At 62.9% G+C, this 21,936-nt stretch overlaps 1 protein-coding gene across 1 annotated transcript; it reads right to left on the bottom strand.

Moving 5' to 3' along the window:
• Positions 1-377: 377 nt before the first annotated feature.
• On the bottom strand, positions 378-20,936 carry WNT9A (Wnt family member 9A). Its single transcript, XM_025454915.3, has 4 exons — positions 20,734-20,936; positions 6,011-6,267; positions 4,825-5,087; positions 378-3,233 (listed from the first exon to the last, which is right to left on the bottom strand). The coding sequence occupies exons 1-4, from the start codon at positions 20,826-20,828 to the stop codon at positions 2,751-2,753; spliced, it is 1,098 nt and encodes a 365-aa protein (XP_025310700.1). The 5' UTR covers positions 20,829-20,936; the 3' UTR covers positions 378-2,750.
• Positions 20,937-21,936: the final 1,000 nt, after the last annotated feature.

Below are 21,936 nucleotides of genomic sequence, written 5' to 3'. Positions count from 1 at the left end.
CGTGCTGCTTGCCCACAAGGGAACTCCTGCTCCTAAGCCTGTACCTCCTCCCCACACACACACTCCTCCTCCACTCCTCCTCCACGAGACCCTCCTCCTTCATCAGACCCTCCTCCACCCTCAGACCCTCCTCCTCTGTTAGACCCTCCTTCCCCTCAGGCCTTCCTCCCCCCTGGGGCCTTCCTCCTCCTTTAGACCCTCCTCCCTCATTAGACCCTCCTCCCCACTCAGACCCTCCTCCCCCTCCGGCTCTCGGGCTCTCCTTCCCCCCCTCATATCCTCTTCCTCCCCAGGCCCTCCTCCCCACCCCCCTCCCTCACACATTCCTCCCTCAGGCCTTCCAGAACCCCTCTGAAGGGAGCAGACTCAGATGGGGCTATAATTTAAAATACATTTATTTAGTGTCCATTTGGTTTCTGTTCCATTACACAAAGCGTTAAATAAATACATTCTCCAAGTCACTCGAGTACATGCTATCGCTGTACAGATGAGGTAGAGAAATGCTAGGCTCGCAAGAGAGAGACGCACTCGGTGCAGAGATGAGAGCTCGCATGTGAATGCCCGCACCTGGTGCGACCCCGTCTGAGTGGCCAGCGGGGAGCAGGTGGCCGGGACCCGCCTGGCCCTCCGCATGACTCCCGCCTGTGGCCCCCTCCCCTTCCCAGAGAGGCTGACCCAGGGGCCCAGGCCTGGCCCCAGAATACAGCTTCTTCTAGAGGATCCCTCCTGCACCGAAGAGAAGTGAGCTGGGAGGCTCCATCGGGAGGAGTTGCTTCTTTGTTTAGCATGATATTCTGATATATATTTATACATAAACACACCAGCCAGCAGACGTTTCCAGCCTGCCTTGTTTAAAAAAATACTTTATATTTATGACATAGAGCTAAATGTGGTATCTGGTTAAAACGATCTCCTTCCTCTGGCATGCTGCCTTTGCAGACCCAGAAGTGACTGAGCTACAGTCTTGTCATGGGCGTGGCTGGCTGCACCTGCGCTGGGCCCGGTCCCCCTCATGATGTCCCCCCTCAGGATGCACGTATTCACGGGGAGCTTCTCTGAACCACAGAATAGACTTTACTATTTACACTATGACCAGGGACGGAGCCCCACAGCCACATAAATAGGTTTCCTTTTAAAAACACAGTCCCCAGGGTTCCCTGGAGCCCATGGGACTCCAGGGAACCCCCTCACTCAGTAGTTCCCAAGTCTGCACCGCACCCTCGCACTGTGTCCCCCCGGGGACACGGCCACTCAGCTGGGGGTTGGGGGACACTGCACCCTGCCACCAAACAGCCACAGCTGGAGGACCTGGGAGCCAGGGCTGCAGTTCATGCCAACAGGGGAAGGGCCACTCCACCCTAAGGAAGGACTGCAGGTGAGGTCGCCCCAGCTGACCACTGACCGTGCCAACACAGCGCGCACAGGCACACACCACAGATACACGTAGGCACGTGTTCACCCACATGCACGCATGCGTATCACATGTGCACATGGACACACAACCACACATGCTCTCACACATGCACACGGCACATATGTTTGTGCTCATACAAGCCCCCATGTACTCCCATGTACACTCACACAGATACACACATAGGCTCACACATTCTCATGTGTGTACACACATAATACGTGCTCACAAGCACACACGCAACACAGACACATGCAGGTGCTCATGCACAAACATGCAGGCGCATTCATGCACACGTGCTTCCCACACGCGTGTGCTCATTCATGCACACTCGTGCAGGCATACACACACACATGCACACACACTCAAACCAAACCAGGTCAGTGTCGCCCATCCACTTTCCTTCCCTGCAAAGACAACAGCCTGGCCAAGGAGAGCAGCCCACCCTCTGCCAAATCCTAGCCCCAGATTCTCACTGTCCACACCCGTCCTTACCTCCGCCTCCTCCCACAGTAACACTAACAAGAAGCAAGCTATGGAATGGCCCCTTCCCTTTTGCCCAGCCCCCTGCAGCCTCCAACCCCACGCAGAAGAGCCTGGAGTGCAGGAATGCATGCCCAAAGTTGCCCAGAGTAGGGTCCCTGGGGACAGCTGGCTTGGGCTACTGGATACAACCTGCTTTACTATTTTAAACACAACAGCAACATCCCTCTCAATTTAGTGGTTTCAAACGACAAAGCAGATCAGGCAAAGAGGTTAGGAGGGGCTTGGGGGGAGGGAGGGAAGGAACCCTCCAGACTAGGCTCCCTCCAGAGTAGAGGAAGCTGAGGCCTGAGACAGAGTGGGGGTGGAAAAATAATTATTATATATTAGTTAAATAAAAATAATTTAAAAGTCACCGGTATCACTCCCGAGAGAAGCGCTCCATGTCAGAGGGGATGGCAGTGACCCCCACACCCGGGCAGCTGGGCTGTCTCTCTCCTAGTGGTTTGACTCTCTAAGCCAGTGCTGGAGCAGGACAGCCCACAGGCGGCCACACAGGGGACCTATGTGATCACAAAGATGTGCCTGCCGCTCGCTTGGCAGAGGGAGCCCAGAGCAGGGAGGGGCACCACTCTGCAGGAACTGGCCTCTTAGGGACGGACACAGCTTAGAAAGCATGGTATAGCGCTCTCAGGTCATGAGGTGGGGGCGGACAGGGATGCGGGGCCACACCAGGGCCACCTCCCACCCTCAGTCTTGGAGAAGGGGGACAGAGGGGCAGAGACAGTCCATCCAGCCCATCCCCAGGCTCCTGCCGCCATGTGCCAGGTGTACCGGGGGCCCCAACCCGAGGGGCTCAGCTCTTGCAGGTGTAGACCTCCTCACGCTGGGTACACTGCCTGCACTCCACATAGCAGCACCAGCGCACCTGGCACTGGCACGGCCGCGTCACCACCCGGCTCTGCGTGTTGTGGCCACGCCCACAGCAGATGCTCTCACAGTTCTTCTCCCGGTGGCACCTGCGGCCAGCGGTGCCTGGGGAAAAGCGGCTGGCCAAGCAGAAGCTCGGCGAGTCATCCAGGTGCACGAGCTCCGGTGTGCGGGGCAACGGGTCACTGCCGCTTGTCCCTGTAGCCCGGCCCCGAGGTGGCGAGATGGCACCAGCCTCACCAGTGGCCTCGTTGGTGGTGCTGCCCACCTTGAGCGCCGTCTCATACTTGTGTTTCAGGCGCTTGCCCACCTCATGGAAGGGTGCCAGCTGCCGCCAGCATGTCCGCACGGTGCAGGAGCCTGACACACCATGGCACTTACACGTGGTCTCCACCCCGGCTTTGATTACCTGGTGGGGGGGGAGGGGAGCTGGGCATGAGGGCCACACTGTGAGGCTGGGTGAACAGCCCCTACAGCTGACCCCCAGGCCCCCCCAGGTCCCAGCCCAACCTGGCGGATTATCACTACCCATCACCCAGGCTCCTGGCTCATGTGCCTATCCCTCCCCTCTCCAAGCCTCTGATGGCCTAGGACAGATGCCTTACATCCAGGACCTGGCCCCACAGTAGAGGCCTTTGGTGGGGACAGTCCCTCCCTGCATCCAGGGCTGCCCGCCGCAGGGGCTGAGCATGCCACCCCACCCGGGGAGCCTCACTACCAACGCCCCACCAGGACCTCCCAGTCTGGTCTCAGCATCCTGCTTCCTGGAGGGAGGGAGGACAAGTGAGTTACTTGCCCAGTTGGCAGGACTGGCCATCAGATCCTCCAGAGAGGAGGACCGGTACCCGCATGTACACACACACAGGGCTGCACGGAGGGGCCTCCTGTCTGACCACCCACACGGGGATCCCTGACAGCAGAGAGGGGAGGCCCTCCCCAGGGCACCCCATCCCCAAGCCAGGCCAGAGCTCCCACGCTGCCCCCCAGGGAGGGCCCACTGGCTTGAGGGGGATTAGGAAACGTAGCTGCCCTCTGGCCAGGCAATAGAAGAGTCACATTTAATGACACTTTGCTGAGAAACTCGGACAAATTTAATTAAAGTGCTGCTTCCCTGGCCCAGCAGAGCTAATAGAGCACTTTCCATATTCTGACTTTTCATTAATAGCTTACAAAAGAGAGAATGCAAAAGAAAAGGAGCCTCGCCTTAGGGATTTAATCTGTTCCCGCCCCTCCCGGGAGGGCACAAAGGGGGGCACAGCTCCAAAGAGAAAAGGGGAAATTGATTCTTTAATAAGCACAGGACTCAGAACTCTTGTTTCTCAATAAAGAGGGCTCAGAGCAGGGCTGGCTCTAATTACAGCCCCCCCCCAACCAAGGCTGAGCTCCACATCCCAGGGGCAGGCAGCCTGCTGAGCACGCAGAGCCCCTGACCATCCCACAGCCCCACAGAGCCTCAGGGGGTGTCTGGTGGTCCCACGTGTGTGGGGGCTATGGGGATGGGGTGCTCTGTCCACATGGGGGGGATGGCCCTCGTGATGGGCACCAGGCCTCCTCTGGCACTGAGGGGCTGCAAGGAGGGTGGAGGATGGCGCTGAGCCAGGCAGCCCCAGGTCCAACCCGCCTGGAGCCAGCGGCCCCCAGAACACCCCCAGACCCCCTACCTCATGAGAGGTCACAGCGGCACCTAGCATCCCCGGAAGACAGTGAGCCTGACAGGCAGGGAGGCTCCAGGGCCCGGCTGGCAGCTCAAGGCTGGCACTGACCCCCAAGCAGCAGCCCCAGCCCATTCCCATGGATGCCCCACCCCGCCCCCATGCCCCGCAGACACCCCGCCCCACTGACACCCCGCCCCCAGAGATGCCCCGCCCCACAGACACCCAGCCCCGAGTGATGCCCCGCCCACAGATCCCCCACCCTGCCCGCCCCAGACAGCCTGCTGCCCACAGACGCCCTGTCCTGTGGACTCCCCGCCCCACCCCGCCGTGCCCCGCCCCGCTTGCCTTCACACCCACGAGGTTGTTGTGGAAGTCCACGCGCGCTCGCAGGTCCTTGCTCGACCTTCGGCCCAGGAACTCCTTGACGAACTTGCTGCTGTACTTGAGGTTGTCCCCACAGCCACCCCACTGCCAGGCCTCCCGGTTCTCCAGGTCCGGGGCCTCGTCGCAGGTGCAGCGCTCCATGCGGCCCGCGCTGCACGCCTTGGCCAGCGCATGGGTCAGGCCAGCAGACGAGATGGCGTAGAGGAAGGCAGTCTCCTTGAAGCCTGCGGGGTGCGGGGGGTGGCGCAGGGACGATAGGGCCGGTGAGCCGGCGGGAGCACCCCCCATGTGGCCCAGGCACAGCCAAGCCGGGGCAGTCCGGCCGGAGCCCTGACTCCTGGCCGCAGGTAGGGTCCATGGGAAGGACCCTGGCTGATGATCGCCTTGGATAGGGGCGTACCTGCCTGGGCTGCCGTGGAGGCCCGCAGGGAGGAGGCATGCTCCCTCTGCCCCGGGGTTGGATGGAAGAGGACACAGAGAGTTCACAGCACCTGGAGACCCAGCTCTGCCCAGGGATCAGAAATTTCGTCCTTCGAGGTCACCTACCCACCAGACTGGCAGTGAGCCCCGCCCTGCCCTGGGTCTCAGGTCCCCAGTTTTTAAAGGAGGCTGTTGAGAAGCTCAGATCAGAGTCCAAGGGAGACATAAGGAAGAAGGCTCTCTACTCACGGCACCAGGTGGACCTCATGCCCAGCCGCTGGGCCCCGGTCACCACCATGTGGCCAGAGCCATCAGAGCTGCCTTAGGCTGCATCAAAGCACCCAAATATGCCTCCTGGGGCAAGTTTTCCCCAAGGAGGGGCAAGGCAAGAGGAAAGGCGAGTCAAGGGTCTGGGTGGGAAGAGAGCAGGGTAGGAGTTAGGGGCAGGTGGGAAGGAAGGGGCAGGGACAGGACCAGGTGGCAGGGCTGGAGACTAGACTGGCAGTTCAGAAGGAGGGAGGAACTGCAGGTGGATGGACGGATGGACCAGAAGGGAAGGGTGATCAAGTGAAGACTGAGCCACGAGGGAGTGAGCGGTCGGTAGGAAGTGAAGCACCCAGGCTTCCTAAGCCACTGGGGGGGGGGGGCTTTAGGACCAGGTGAAGGAGCGGTGCCCCGGGGGCACAGACCCAGCTGGAAGGCCTGCCAGGCACTATGGCGCACTCACCTCGCTTGAGCAGGCTGGCCCGGTAGCGACCCTCCAGAGTACAGTTCCAGCGCTCGAACCGGAACTGGTACTGGCACTCCAGGGCGCTCATGCTAACCGCCTCCACCAGCGTCTCGGCCACACCTGGGTCTCGGCGGCACATGCGCCTCTGCTTGCGCTCCAGCTTCAGTCGGTCGCAGGCCTTGTAGTGTGCCTGCGCTGCAGCCTCGGGCTCCAGGGTCAGCGGGAGGATGGTCAGGGGCTCGCTGCCAGTCAGCCTGGGTGCAGAGGGGCCGGGGTGAGGGCCGTTCTGGAGGTGAGCATCACCACACATACCCACACCTGGGGAGGGCAGCCCAGCACAGCATGTGTGCCGAGGGCACAGCTGGTCAGGGCAGGGAGGGGTGTCAGAGCCCAGGGGGGACCACATGGACACATGTGCTTACCCAGCCGGAGCAGGCACTCCTCCAGGACCCCAGCTGGGGTGGCCCAGCCCCTCGGCCTGCAGCCTCTGGGAGAGGGCCCTGGGCTACTCCCTGCCCACTTGCCACCTCTGCAGATGGCCCTGCAGGGCCCAGTGGGGTCTCCCGGAACTCCTGGGCACAGAGGACCTCCCGGCAGAACCCAGGCTGGTTCCTGGTTCTCCTGCAGCTCCACATCTCTCATCTGAGCTAAGGTCCAGACCTTGAGGGTCAACCACCAGTTCTTAGGCTTTCCCCAACCCCCATTTCATATGCTTCACCCAGGGACGGACCAGTTCGGACCTCATGCCTGCTCTGGGCTCCGACCCAGAGGTTTGTGTCCTCACACACCATTGCCCAGCATCTGCCAGACCCTTAGTCCTCAGGACAAGGTGGGGGGGGAGTGCCCAACCAGATGTGGGTGGGGCTTAGACCCTCCCCACATGCACATCACAGGAAACAAGCCTCCCCACCCCAGCCAACCAGCCCAGAGGAGCCAGGGGTGCCAGGCATCCCCAGACACTTAATCCGACACTTTGCTCCATCCCTCTTCCTGCTGCCACTCGAAAGCCCCCTCAAGGGCATGGTGGCCACTGGGTTGGCTCCCAGCAGCTTTCTGCAGAGAAGGGATCCGGGCAGGCCTTGTAGCAGACCCCAGCCTTGATACTGGAGGCCAGGCTCCCTGGGAACAGCCTAAGGTCCTGGCTTCCAAAGCCCCAGCCTTCCCCCTTGCCCTTCACATCCCCCTGTGTGGCCTCTCCTTGACCCTGCCTGCTGCGGGGGCTTGGGGTGTGTGTTTTGAGGCGGATCCACACCTACTCTGCCAAGGGCAGGGCTTATGCAGGGTAGAGCCCATCCCTGCTCCAAGGGTCCCGGACCCAGGCCCCTGAAGGAGCAGCACCTGTCTTGCCTTTCTGGTCAGCTCCCTGTGGACAGGAGGCCAGGGTGCTAAAGCCCAGGCAGGAGCAGGGCAAGGCTGCGGGGATGCCACTGCAGATGGTCTGGGCCTAGGGTGCAGAGGGGAGCAGGCGGTCAGGTGGCAGATAGGCAGCTCTGCGCACACAGCCTGCAGGGTGAAGCTACGAAAGCAGGGCCTGAGGCCAGTGATGCACCCGGAGGGGAAAGAACCAACCCCACCACCCTCTTCACACTGGTGGCTGGCAGCTTCCTGAGAACAGCCACCCCAGACTTTGGCCCTCTTCCCCATGGTGCTCCAAGCCAGCCAGCACCAGAGAGCTCGTGGGCACGAGCGGAGAGTTCCAACTGGCCCCATGGACAAGGGCGCTGCCGAGCAGAACCCAAAGCATATTCCTACGAGCCTGAGTCCATACAGACGCTGCAGGGCACGTGCCTGGGGACACTCTGGGCCAGGAGGGCCCACTGGTGCACAGTGACCAGTGTGGATGTGAGCCGATGAGAAGCCCAACAGGATCCCAGAGCACAGACAGGCCTCACATGGGCAGCAAGGCCTTTGGGGAGAAGGTACGTGTGAGCCCGGAGCTAGGACACCGTGCTGGATGAGCCACAGGACAGGGAGGAGGCAGCGACACATCCTGGGTTAGGGCTTCACGCCCAAAGACATGGGTATGTGTAGGGGTGGACATTGGGCGGCTCCTACACTCCCAGGCCTCATGCCGGAGCTCAGACAGCCCCAAACACAAGGACAGCTGCCAAGCTGGGCCAGGGGCATGCAGGAGCCTGACGATGCCACGCCAGGGGCTGGAAGAGCCACTCCCCACACAAAGGCAGCTCACACGGTGGCGACTGGTCCCCAGACAGGAATGTCAACAGCTGTGCCCACGACGGCACGCCACCACACATCAGAGAGCTGTGGCCTGCAACCTGCATGTCCCCCAGACTGGATTCTCCAAGATTAACCAGCTCCAGGCTGGTGCCAAGACATCCTGGGTCCAAACAGACCAACTATGGCAAGGCCATCCCCAGAGTACCTGGGGCTGTGTTGGGAAGGGCAGCCGTGGGTGTGGATGAGGAGAGGCAGTGAGATGGTGGGTGACACCACCCCCAGCCCACCTGGAAGTGCTGTGTCCACATGGCCCACAGGGCTGAGGCCAGGGCTCCCCTGGGGCTGGCCTGCATCCACATGGCCCTTAAAAATGCAGTGAGTTCCTGTGCCTCCAAAAGGACAGGAACCTGTGCCCAGCAAAGGGCTGCAGAGTCCAAAAACCAGAAGACATGTCTCAGGGGATACATGGGCACAGGAGCCAGCGTCCTCCGTGTGTGCAGGTGCATGCGGACTTGCCTGTGGAGCAGCAACAAAAGGAGCCGGTGGCGAGTGGACATGAGATAGAAGCACGGAGCTTAAGGAGAGGGAACACATCTCGTAAAACTTACAAGAGGCTCCACCCGACTCAGAAACACCACAGATGCATCCTTGGAGGTACAGAGATCAGGACAGTTGGGACACGGTGGGGGCTCAGTCCTGCAGGCTGGGAGTCTGGACACAGGCCCCCCAGGTCTGTCTCCAGAATTACAGGCTCCAGATGTAGGTCGAAAAAGCATGCACACTCATGTCTCATACTTGAAACCCACGCCTGCCATGACACGACCCTGGGAGCGCCGTGTCACACCGCGAGGCCCACAGCTGGCTGAACAATGGGGCTATCCATACCGTGGAGCTTGGCAGGTACCAGGAAGCCACAACCTGCTGCACCAGGGGGCCCAGGGCAGGAGTCGGCCCAGAACACAGGAGGCCCCGGGCAGCAGCAGCTCGCTTCCATCCCCGAGAGCTTGTCACATGTGCAAGGGACGGCGGGGGCCCATGCAAACCAGCAATGCTCCACATGCAGCCCCGCAGGCCAGCCTCCACCTACAGGGCCTGTGATCTGATGCTGCTTGGTCCAGCCCCAATGGTGCCCCAGGCCCCTGGCACAGCTCAGGCCCTGCCCAGCTGCTCACCCTGACCCCACCCCAGCTGGCTGCCCTCTGCCCGTGCTGGGCCAGGAGGCTGAGCAGCAGCCCCACACCATGTGACAGGTACGGGCCCTGTGCTGGTCGGTTCCTGACCAGGAGCGGGACATGCAGCTGAGCCGACGTGAGCTGGCCTCCTGTGCGCCCACCGTGTGGGGATTCGCCTCCAACAGCATCCAGAGGCTGTGTCCTGTCATGCAGTCTGCAGACAGACGAGGCTGCTGGCTTTCTCTTTCCATCCCAGGGACCCTTGCTGCCTTCCTGCTCCATGAGGGCTTTGAGCACCACGGTGCACAATCTGCCCACTGCTCCGTGGGGCCCAGCGCCTCGATGGTTCCTCGTGCTGGCAGGGAGGTGTGCCCTGCGTGAGAGAGAGACACGGGCTCCGGGGCCAGGATGCAGGGAACCTCGCCCTTGCTCACCTGTACCACATGCCGAAACCTGCGTCCCTGCCACCCAGACCCAACCCCGGGAGGTGCAGAGGCCCTGCAGGTGACGGAGCACCAGAGGCCAGAGCCGGAGCATCACAGTGCTCACCTGGCCGGAACACCATCGCCGCAGACACACCGCCATCCTGCCCGAGGGTCTGAGACATCACGGGCAGCCACAGCATCCTTGCCTGAGTCCTGGTCCTCATGGGAAGCTCTGGCCGTTTCAACCACGAGCATGTGGTTCGAGGCTGCCTCTAGGCTAAAGAAGTTCCCCCCACTTTACGTCTGCTCCAAGCTTTTCAAAACTCACCAATGGATGTTAAGGGTCATCAGAGGTAGCCCCTGCCCCTGCGGGCATGTGACTCCTGTGCTGTCATCTGTTTAAACCAGCCACTCCCTGCTCTCTCGGAGTGACAGCGGGGTGCCTTGGCCTCCCTCACACCCTAGCTGCTGTCCCAGGATGCTGTGTCTAGGCCCCTGCATCTGCATTTCTAATTTTCTCTTCCACACTCATCCTGCCAGGTTTCCAGGTTTCCGCACCTCAGCAAGAATTCGCTCTATAACTTTGCTGGAAGACAGGTCAGACTAGCATCATGTTGTCCTAACTGTTTGGTAGGACTTGCTGCGAAGCCACGTGGCCTGACCTCTGCTGGATGAAAAGATCTTGATCCAAGTACTTTTCTCTTTTCCAATCAGCTTTGCAGAGGTATGATTCACATGCCATAAAATCACTCACCTGAGGTCTCGGAATCAGGGTCTTGCACACATTCCCAGATGTGTGCAAACACCTCCAGGTCGACTGCAGGGCATTTCACAGTCTCACAAAGAAAGGCACTGCTGCGGCCCCCACCTCTGCCGCCCACTAATCCATTTGGTGGGTTTGCCTGTCCAGACGTTTCGTCCCCAGTTTTCTGCGTTTCCTCAGAACCTGCAGCCGCACTGGCATCTAAGTGTCCGGCATCCCTCTTCTGTCTGCAGAATCTGGGGGACTTCCTGGTAGAGGAGTGCTCTGAGTGTCTCCACTGCATCTGACTCATCACATCTTCCCAGAGAGTGATTTCCTCATCTTAGATGCACAGGTGTCACGTGTGCATTTCTGCACTGCGTCTGCGTTCTTCAGGTGTAGCTTACTGTTCCTTTCCTTAAATCCGGGACCGATGCTTGCTGAGTGTTTCCAGGCTTCTCCACTTCTTAAATATGCATTTCAGCAACTACTACACCTGCATCACAGTCAGACCACCCTGTAGAGCCTGGGTCACAGCCTGGAAACTGTGTAGAGCCTCAATCACAGCTCAGGTCACCATGCAGAGCCTGGGTCACACCTCAGGTCACCATGCAGAGCCTCGGTCACAACCTGGGCCATTGTGCAGATCCTGGGTCATAGCCCGAGTCACCGTGTGAGCCTGGGCCACAGCCTGGAGATAGTGTTCAGCCTCAATCACAACTCAGGTCACCATGCAGAGGCTGAGTCACACCTCAGGTCACCATGCAGAGCCTGGGTCACAACCTGGGCCATTGTGCAGAGCCTGGGTCACAGCCCGAGTCACTGTGTGAGCCTGGGCCACAGCCTGGAGATAGTTTAGCCTCAAGCACAACTCAGGTCACCATGCAGAGCGTAGGTCACAGCTCAGGTCACTGTATAGAACCTGGGTGACAACGTGGGTCATCATGCAGAGCGTAGGTCACAGCCTGGGTCACTTTACAGAGCATAAACAATAGCCCGAGTCACCTTGCAGAGCCTGGGTCACCGCTTGGGTCACCATGCAGAGCCTGAGTCACAGCTCCAGTCACTGTGCAGAGCTTGGGTTACCATGCAGAGCCTGGGTCACAGCCCCAGTCATTGTGCAGAGTCCAGGTCACCATGTAGAGCCTGGATTGTGGCGCCCACTGCTTCTCTGTCCCTCCTATAGTTCCACTCTCTCCCTAAGGTCCACTGAGTTGGTGTGTCCTCTCTCCATCCTCCCAAGTGCCCTGTGCTTACATCTGTGTCGCCCACGAGCCCGCGATAAGACTGAGGAGCCCGCTACAACCCCGATCCTCTCTCCTTGCAGCTGGGGCATGTCCTGTACTGGGTGCTGGGGCTGTCGCTTACCTTTTCCACTGGCCACACCTATTGTTTCTCTTGTTTCTCTTTCTGCCTGCCCTGTGGTGTTTCAGTCCATCTGCCCCCGCAATCTGAAGTTTCACATTCCCATTACTTTCATGTCTGCTGCACATGGACACCCGTCTGTGGCTCACCCACATCTGGCGGCAACTCCAGGCCTGAGGACACAGGCCAGCAGGCTCCCCAAAATGTGTGCCATCATGCACTCCACTGTTAGGACCCGACGAGATGCTGTTCAGCACCCACATACCCAGTCCTGGGCATCCTCGCTCCTGTACAGCATCCTCGTCCCCAGGGTAGCTTGTACTTGTTCGAAAACACCTCCCTCGGACGCCCCAGGAGGTAGCAGTCCGCACAGCCCCTGTGCACCTTCTCCTCCGCAGCTCGTGAGACCTTATCTGCATCTGTTTTCCCAGGTAGCTCTTCATCTTGGGAATTTTGCATTTCCAGTTCCTTATGTTCTGGTATGATTTTTGCATTTTCTGCTTGAGACTCCTTGGGGCCTCCCGAATCCTGTAGTGACCCTAACAAATTCTGAGAATTTCGGAAAATCCCAGGCCATTCTCTTCAGACAGGACCTCTGTCCACCAGCCCGAGTCTGGCATCTGGCCTGCAGGGACACTGAGGGGACCCCCGGGGCCACGGCCCCTCCCAACCTCCACGGGCCATACTCGGTGCAACCTCTCCTGCCCCACCTTCCAACCTCAGCTATTCCCTTCAGCTATTTCTAATCTGCTTTCAAATCAATCGACAGATCACATCTCCCCCACCCCCCAATTCCATTTGGTTTTCCAAACCTGCAGGGTTAGTTTTTGTGGTCTTTTATTCCTTATAGAAATTCCAAGCTTAAAAAAAAAAATAGAAAAGAAAAGAAAAGAAAAGAAAAGAAAAGAAAAGAAAAGAAAAGAAAAGAAAAGAAAAGAAAAAAGAAAGAAATTCCAAGCTTATCTCACTCAAAGCACATGGAGAGCATCCACCGAGCCTGTGAGGCCAGGCTCATAGGGCTGCTGCCACACTTCGTGGGGCGCACAGAGGCTTCTCCATGCATGCACGCCCAGCTACCTCGACCCATGTTGGTCACCATATGCCAGCAGCAGAAGACACAGGTCCCCACATTCACACCCTCTGGAAGCTTGGAATGTACCCTGTTTGGAACGAGGACCTCTGTGGATGTAACTGAGAAAAGGCTCTTGAGAGAAGGTCACGCTGGACAAGGTTCTGTGCTGCTGAAGGCCCATCCTCCTGACCAGCCCAGAGCAGCTCAGAGGAACGCCCAGCCCAGCCCAGTCCCACCAGGAGTGAAAAGAACCCAGGACAGATACAGCCAAGTCTGGGGCCCATCCCCCTCCACAGGCCAGGCCTCAGACTGTTCAGTGGCCTAGGGACGGGGCCGCCCCTCCAAGCACCTAGCTGGTCACATACTGTCCCAAATCTGCCCCCAAAGGCAGTGAGGTGGCTGGACTGGCAGTGCTGGCGAGGGGCTGGGAGGCCCTCGTCCTCAGGCAGAAGCCTGGGAGCCTGGTCCCCAAAGCGCTTGCTCCTTCCCACTCCACAGTGGGAGCGGATTTCAACGGCCCTTCCTCCTGCCAACAGGCCAAGCCACCCCAAGGGCCACCCTGCCCACAAACCCAGCTCCCTGGGCTGGGCAGAGGGAGAAGAGGCCGGAGTTCCAGAAGCCACAGCACCCTGCCAAGGAAACCTCAGCCCCACCAGACGGCGTTTAATTTCTGTGTGAATCAAATTCAAAACAAATTCCAATGCTGAGAAACTGGTTCTGAGATTAACCCTCCGTCCTCCTGAGGCCTGCTGCCTGACGCCGTCCTGCCCAGTTTCCTGCCCAAGCACGTAGGTCGAGGGGGTGGGGCGGGGTGGGTGCAGACATCCCCGGACCCCAGGTGCTCCCGGCAGGCTCCACTGCCATCTGGGGCCCTGATAGACAAGGAGGTGGCAGAGGACACCGGCCACGGCAAGCAGGGCAGGAAGACGGCCCCGGCCGACAGGCCACTCGTGCGCTCTGGGCGGACAGGCCGAGCACCCTGTGTCTGTGACAGCTGTCACCACCGTCAGCTGCGAGAGCTGCAGGGCCCCACATTCCAGGGCCCCGCGTCCATGCAGGCATCCTGGGTGGGCAGCATGGATGCTCCAGGGTAGCTCCTGGCTTGGGTTGGGCTGGGGGTCGGCTGGCAGACACAGGCCTCGGCCACACCTGGCAAACGGCACTGCACAAGGCCTGCTGCCCCTGAGCCCCACAGAAACGTCCCTGCACACGCTTGGCACCCCTGGGGCCAACAGCACCCCCAGGACAGCAGAGGGCAGAGGCGGGAAGCAGCCAGGACACCCCCATCACCCCGGCCCAGGCCTCACAACAACAGGAGCCCAACGAGCTGTGACAGAAGGGACAGGCAGGACCTGGCACAGGTCCTGGGAAAGCTGCCAGTGGTGCCGCCTCCACGGTGTCACCTCCGCGACCCCCTTGCTGCCCAGAGCTGACCTCTCACGTGCCCAGCCCCGAGGGGGACACCGGGGCAGCCCAGCCCCGAGGGATGTCCTGCCCCGGGGGCTGGTGGTGGTGCTGGGTGGCTGCTGCGGCTCCGCAGGCCAGGAGGGGGCCGGCCGTGACGCGCGCAGGTCTGGGCGCCCCTGGGGGCCTCCCCCCTGCCCAGCCAGACCACTTCCCTGGCCGCGTCTACCTCAGGTATCGCTAAGAAAAACAAATGCAGCTTGAGGCTTGCGTTTTTCCATTCTCTCGTCCGGCTGCCGGCCTCGAGATGCTGGGCCTGCCAGCTGGGCGGCCGGGTTTCCTCCTGCGGCCAGAGGCGCTGGGCCAGCCAGGAACCGCGCCGGGAGGGGCAGCGGAGGACGGCGGGCCGGGCCCACGGGTCACGGAGCCGGGCGGCCCCCGCCACCCAGGTCGGCGCTGCCCTCCCGTGGAGGCCCCTGCCTCGCAGCTTGGCCCCCACCTCCCACCCAGCCCAGGGGATACCCTGGGCCCCAAGACACATACACTCCGCCCCCCCGGGGCTCCAGGGGCCCACGATGCCCGCATCTGACGGCTGGGTCTGGGTCTGCGGCGCCAGAGGGAGGGTAGTGTGGGTGCCGCGGGGGACACAGGGCCGGGGGGGGGGGTGCGCTGCGGCTCTGAGCACAGAGCCCTGCTCTCCAGGGCAGCCCAGAGAACAGCCCCGCAGGCCAGGGGTGACCCTGCCAGGCTCTGGCTGGCTTCCTGGAGGAGGCGACAGCTAAGGCCGACCCTGGAGCAGCGGAGGCCACCCGCTGCCAGAGGACACTTGCAGGGGGGCCCAGGCCTCTCGCCCTCTCGGCCCCCCCCGGGGGCAGCGCGGGTATGGCAGGGGCGGCCCTACCGCCCAGGGCACAATACACAAAGGAGCCTGCAGCCCTGCAAGCCTGGACGGGGGTGGGGGCCGGCTCTGCTGACAGGTGTCCTCTTTCTGTGTCCAGGAAACCAACCCAGGCCCCTGATCAGCTCATCTCCTGCGTCCATCCAGGTCCGATGGCCCCAGGGCAATCGTAGGTGTGCATTCTTCCCAGGAGTGAAACTACCCACTCACTTCTCTGACTGTCCTTGACACCCAGCCCAGGCAGGGTCCCACAAGTGCCCCCAACACAGTGGCAAGGATGGGGGTGAGATTAGGCCAGCTGTCCCCCCGTCCAGACGGCTGCCGGCTGTGGCAGGACATCTGCTCCCACAGCTGCGGGGGGCCAGGTGGCCATGGCTTCCTTCTCACCTCAGGCTGGCCACGAGGCCTGGGCTGGCGCTCAGCACCTGCCTCTACTGCCTCTGTGCTGGGGCGGGGGGTGGGGGCACAGAGCCCGCAGAGCAAACTGGCCCGGACAAGACAGGAAGGGACAGACTGTGGAGAACAGAGAGGATCCGGGGCTGCATCCCCACCCCTGCCTACTTGCTCCATCCACCTGCCTCCCCATGCCTGCTCCTGCCCCAGGGTCCCGCTCCCCCGCCCACTGCCCTGCATCCCCTCTTCCCCAGAGCCACATCCCCTCCCCACGTCCCCCTCACCCACAGGGCCACTCCCGAGGGTCCTCACACATTCCCTGTGGCCCCTTGTGTGGGTCCCTACTCAGCTCCCACCTCAGACCCCCCTCTGCACGCCCCCCTCTGCGGGCCCCCCTCTGCAGGACCTCCCCACCGACGCTAGACCTGAGGCCTTGCACAGCTGCTCCGGGCACACCTGTCCTGCCTGCTGCTTACACGGCTCCCACCGCCTGAGATAACCAGGACACCTCCCCGGCTGCCCACCGCCCTTCTCTGCCACGGGAGGCTGGCTCCCCCCACAGGTGACCTCGAGCACCTGGCCCACCACAGGCCTAGTGAGCAGCCTCTTAGCTCTACAGGGGGCTCCCTCCTCCTGCCCCAGCCCTTCCCTCTCCTCCCTCCTCCAGGGACCTGCTGCACACACCGTCTCCAGGCAGGCAGCAGGCATTGACCACACAAGATTCCCAGCTGGGCCCCAGGCTCCTGCAGAGGGGTGCCCCTGCCCCCTGGCCCCTGCCCCCTGGTGCTGACCCCACATGCACAGCAGTGCTGGAGAGCAGGACCAGGGCAGCCTCCTGGGCACATCCTCAGAACCCTTGGCTGGGCCCCCAGACCAGGCTATAGCAAACAGATGGTCATGTGCACCACCCAGCCACGCTGGCGGCCAAGCAGGATAATGATCCCTGGTGGAGGCCCACGCGAGCAGCTTCTGCACACATGGGTGAGAGACGGCGTGCCAGCTCCTGGTTCAGGTTGTCCTCTGCCCAATAATATATGCAGATATATAAAGAGTTCTTAAAAATCAACGACAAAGATCCACAACCTTGCCTAGAGCGGGGCAAAGGAAGTGAGTTGAGATTCCTCCAAAGAGGACATACAGACAACCCGCATGCCCACGAAGGATGCTCATGGTGCCAGACATCAGGGACATACAAACCAAAGCCCCAAACCAAACCAAACGTACAAACCAAAGATACCACCCCACATCCCCTGGGATGACTAGAATAAAAAGCAAAACAGAACAACAAAAATAACAGAAATAACTAGAACTGGTGAGTGTGTGGAGATACTGGCCCTCCTCTGCATTGCTACTGGGAGCATAAGATGGCACAGCCAAACCAGTAGAGCAGCTCCTCCAAACAGTCACCCCGGATCCGCACTCCCACCTCGAAGCACACACCAGGCAGAACTGCAAGCCTCTCACGGCAGCGGGATGAGAGCAGAAAGGGGCCAGCCCCCCGGGTGCCCACAACAGGAGCACGGAAGAACAAGACTGTGGAGCGTCCACACGACCGATAATAATCTGGCCACAGAGGGAACCAAGCACAAGTTTACACCACACCGTGGATGAATTCTGAGAATGGATTGTTTGGTGAAATAAGCCAGACACAAAGGCCACATGCTGTATGATTCCACTTATGTAAAATGTCCAGAACAGGCAAATCCAGAGACAGAACGTGGATTAGCGGTTGCCAGGGGTGGGGGGCAGGGGCGGGGACAGGATATGAGGTTTCTGGGGTGATGGAACACTCTGGAATTAGATAGAGGTGCCGGCCGCACAGCCTTGTAGATGTACCAGAAACCACCAAGCTGCATGCTCTCACGGGGTGGGTTTACAGGATGTGAGCTGTGTTTCCATCGCAGAAACCCCGGCTGGCCCCTGAGCCCCTCAACTGCCTTTCAGACAGGCTCTGAGCACCCCTATGCACCAACGGCCGGCCAGCGTGAGAACCCCCAGGACCGTGCCTCGCACGCCCTCCTCTGCACAGACCTCCCAGTGGGGTCCTGCTGCCCGCAAGCCAGCCAGCCAAGGTGTCTCATAGAATGCAGGGTACCAGCACCAACCCTGAGAGGGTCCATGGGAGCCTTTACTAGTTCCCTGAGGATTACCCACCGTAGAAGCCCGAGGCAGCTCCACGGGGGCAAGGGGTCTCCACGGGTGCAGGCTTGGCACCCTAGGGATCTCTAAGAAAGGGCAGCATGGCACCCTCTCTGCTGGACCCAGCCCCTGGCTCCATGCTAGGCGGGGACAGCAGAGCGCCTCAGCCTAGGTCAGAGGGCATCCCTTCCTGCATGGATCTTCAGCAGACACAGGACACCCCTCAGCTCCATCCTCTTATCTGTAACACCAGGGGCAGGGCTGGGTGCAGGCGGAGCTTTCAGCCCACCCAGGTCCACAGGGAATGGGGAGGTGGGACTCTGAGCCTGTTTCCCAAACTCACCAGGAGACCCGGGACTGGCCCCTTTCTGCTGGGAGCCAGGCACACACCCCCTTCCAGGAGGGCACCGGACCAGGCTGTCTAGGCCCCTGGAGAACCAGATGGAAACGCCACCTGCTAATCACACCACCAAGAAGCAGGGCCAGGCCATGGAGGAAGAGAGAAGAACCCCGTCCCCATGGCCAGGGAGCAGCCTGGCGGGTCCTGCCTAGCAGCCAGAGGCGGACAGGGCAACAGGAGCAGGGTGGCTTGGGTTGCAGCCTCGGGGAGGGGGCAGGGAGGGCTCTTGCTGCCCACGTGACACCCCCCACCCCACCTCAGGCCAGCCTCTCTCGGTTTCTGGGCTGTAACTGGAGCTGCCCTGCCTGCTTGCAAGCCTTCGTGCCAGGCAGAGCTTACAGAGAGGGGGAAGGGAGGAGGAAAGCCTGAATCCCTGCTCCTTCCTCCTGCTCCGTCTCCACACCAGGCTGGGGGGAAGCCCCTGCCCTGCCCTGCCCACCTTGGGCCTCTGCTCCCCCCAGTCTTCCAGCTCCTGCCACATCACTGGGCCAGGACCACAGGCCCCAGACCGGGGCCCAGCAAGTCACTGCTGACCAGAAAGCCTGGGCCTCCGTGTATTGAATAGACCACAGCATGTCCTGCCCCCTCCTCAGGAATCAGGGAATCACTTCCCAAGGAGCCCAGGGGTACAGACCCCTCTAGCACCAGCACCCTTTCCTCCTCTCCCTCCAGCTGGCACCAGGCCTGCCCCTGCTCCAGAACGTCTGTCCATCACACAGAACCCAGCTCTCCTGCCAGGAGCCCGGGGGATGGCAGGGGCCCCAGCAGAGCCAGCTGTCCCCAGAGCAGCACGTCTGCCACCCATGCTCTCCATGGGACCGCCCCCTGGAGACAAGGCGCTGGGCAAGGGGACCAGCCAGAGAAGGCCCAGGGACAGCAAGCCCTCCCTGCGTGCCCCCCACACGCCCACAGAGCTCAGCGAGTTCCCCAGAGGTGCTGAGTGCCGTGCTGCCTGCGGTGGGGGTGGGGGGTGGGGGGCCAGAAGCCAGGACCCAAGACCCCCACCTCCCCTCCACACAGGCAGCAGGGCTGGCAGCAGACATGCTGCAGACAAGCGTAGGGTGTGTCTGAAGCCTAGTAAGCAGACCCGAGGCCGGGCCGGCGGCAGAGCGGGAAGGCACAGCTGGCTGCCGGGCTGCCGTGACTCACCGTGGACCTGCGGCCAGACGGCCATCCTCTGACCCTCCCTCTGCCCGCGAGGGCGAGGCAAGGCTGCACAGATGGCGTGCAGGGGCGTGCCAGCCCCTGCACAGCCCAGGCCCTAAGCAGGGCCGGGCCCACTGCCGCAGCCAGGAGAGGGCTGGCGGGTGGGGTCTCCAGGGGAAGGAGACACGGAGCTGACCCTGGAAGATGACCCAAGAGAAAGGAACAGAAGGAGAAAGGGGGGAAAGAAAAACACAAAGGGAAAGTTTCCCATGAAAATATTTTATTTTCTTTGAGAACAGGATACACCTGCAGGGCTCCTCGCCCAGTGGCCTCTCCCCGCCCTGGCCGTGCCACATTTCTGGACCAACGGGGCCCTCTGCTGGCCAGCGGCCGCGCGACGGCGCCCGGGCCCTGGGCTAGGGAACAGGTGACGGGCAGAGGGCGGCAGCCAGGAGCCGCCAAGGGGCGCCCTGGGCAGGGGCCAGGGCGCGAGGGTGGGCCGAGGCTCCGGGGCAGCGCCGGGCGGCAGGAGCGGAGGCTGAGGGCCCCAGAGGGCTGTTCGCGCGGTGCCAGCCCAGACCTCGGGGTGCCCATCTGCGTGGCACAGCGAGGGAGGGTCCCCCCAGGTCTCCGGGCTGGGCATCCCAGATGTGGGAGACGGAGGCGAGGTAGGGCAGGAGAGACCGGCGGAGGGCGGCGCGCCGAAACCACGCACAGGGCTGCTGCGGGGCAGCGCGGGGCAGCGACCCCGAGACAGCGCGGGCGGCGTCACGGCCCAGCCCTTCGCACCCGGCCAGTCCCACTGAAGCGCTCCCGCGGGCCGGGCCGAGCGGGCGTAAGAAGCAAAGCGCAAGAAAAATAAATTCCTCCAGCTTGGAGAGATTTTTTTTCCCCTTTGGGGCTCCGTGCAAGGAACATCTGGATTTTGTACGTATTTTTTTGTTGTTGTTAAATTAACTTCTCGAGGAGAGAAAGGAGGGGGGAGCTGCAAGGGGGGTGGATGGGCAGGGGCCAGGAGAGGCTACAGCCATTCCACCAGAACCCGGCGGCCTAACGCGAGGCCAGGACCAGGCTTGGTCCCCGTGCTCCAGGGAGGCCGGCGCACGGGTGCGTCGCGGCGACGACGACTCCGGGGTCACGGAGGACCGCGGCCCCGTGCCAGCCCGTAGGGCACGCCGGCCCATCTCCCCACGCGGCGCCGCGAGGACACTGCCTCGCTGACCGAGCAACGCGCACGCCGCAAACAAACAGCGCCCGGCCACGCGTTGGCCACCGCCAGCCGCCCGGCCCGCGCACCTGGGCCTCCCGCCTCGCGCCCCGGCCGCGTCCCCGTCCCCGCGCGCCCGCCCGCCTGCCTGCCCGCCGGGCCGCCGAGGCACCTACCCGAAGTAGGCGGCCGAGGGGCGCAGCGCGGCAAGCAGCAGCGTCAGCGCGAAGGCCGCGGCCAGCCAGCGCGCCAGCAGGGGCCCATCCAGCATCTTGCCGCGCCTCGGCGGCTGACCATCGCGCTCCCGGCCCCGCGCAGGGCGCCCCACGGCCGCCGCCCTCTTATAGCGCCCGGAGCGCCGGGCCGGGGGCGGGGCGCCGGCCAGCTGGGCCCGGCCCGCCCGCGCCCAAGGAGGGGTCACGCCGGCGCCGGGGGCGGGCCGAAACCCGAGCCGAGAGCACCGCCCCGCCGCGCCGCCGCCCGGCCCTTCGGGTGTCGGGGCGCGCCCCGCGCGTGGAGGCGGAGCGCGGGGGGAGGGAGTGCGGAGCAGTGCGGGGGGGAGGGGCCGGGGCCGGGGCGGAGCGCGGGGGGGGAGGAAGTGCGGAGCCGTGCGGGGGGGCGGGGGACGGGGCGGAGCGCGCGGGGGGGCGAGTGCGGAGCAGTGCGCGGGGGCGGGGACCGGGGCGGAGCGCGGGGTGGGAGTGCGGAGCAGTGCGGGGTGGGGGGGCGGGGGCCGGGGCGGAGCGCGGGGGGGAGTGCGGAGCAGTGCGGGGGGGGAGGGGCGGAGCGCGGGGGGCGTGGGAGTGCGGAGCAGTGCGGGGCGGCCGGGGCGGAGCGCGGGGTGGGAGTGCGGAGCAGTGCGGGGGGGCGGGGGCTGGGGCGGAGCGCGGGGGGGCGGGGGCCGGGGCGGAGCGCGGGGTGGGAGTGCGGAGCAATGCGGGGGGGCGGGGGCCGGGGCGGAGCGCGGGGTGGGAGTGCGGAGCAATGCGGGGGGGCGGGGGACGGGGCGGAGCGCGGGGGCGGAGTGCGGAGCAGTGCGGGGGGGGGAAGGGGCGGGGGCCGGGGCGGAGCGCGGGGGGGGGGAGTGCGGAGCAGTGCAGGGGGGCGGGGGACGGGGCATAGCGCGGGGGGAGGGAGTGCGGAGCAGTGCGGGGGGGGGGGGGGGGCGGGGGACGGGGCGGAGCGCGAGGAGGGGAGTGCGGAGCAGTGCGGTAGGGGGGGCGGGGGCGGAGCAGTGCGGGGGTGGCGGCGGGGGCCGGGGCGGAGCGTGGGCGCCGCGCAGGGGCGGCGGGGGTGGGAGGGCCGTGGGGCGGCCTCGGGGGCGGGGGCGGGGCGGGGCGGAGCGCTGGCTCTTGGTGGCCGGCGGGCAGGGGGTACCC

Source organism: Canis lupus, chromosome 14 (assembly GCF_003254725.2).
Source record: "Canis lupus dingo isolate Sandy chromosome 14, ASM325472v2, whole genome shotgun sequence".
Taxonomy (NCBI): Eukaryota; Metazoa; Chordata; class Mammalia; order Carnivora; family Canidae; genus Canis; species Canis lupus.
Note: the sequence above shows the minus strand (reverse complement) of the source record. Positions and strands in the feature narration are given on the sequence as shown.

Coding starts and splice junctions, on each gene's coding strand:
- WNT9A (XM_025454915.3), bottom strand. CDS start 20,828: ATGCTGGATGGGCCCCTGCTGGCGCGCTGGCTGGCCGCGGCCTTCGCG. Junction 6,268..20,733: donor CCCTCGGCCGCCTACTTCGG/GTAGGTGCCTCG, acceptor CTCTGCACCCAG/GCTGACTGGCAGCGAGCCCC. Junction 3,234..4,824: donor ACAACCTCGTGGGTGTGAAG/GCAAGCGGGGCG, acceptor CCCCCCCACCAG/GTAATCAAAGCCGGGGTGGA.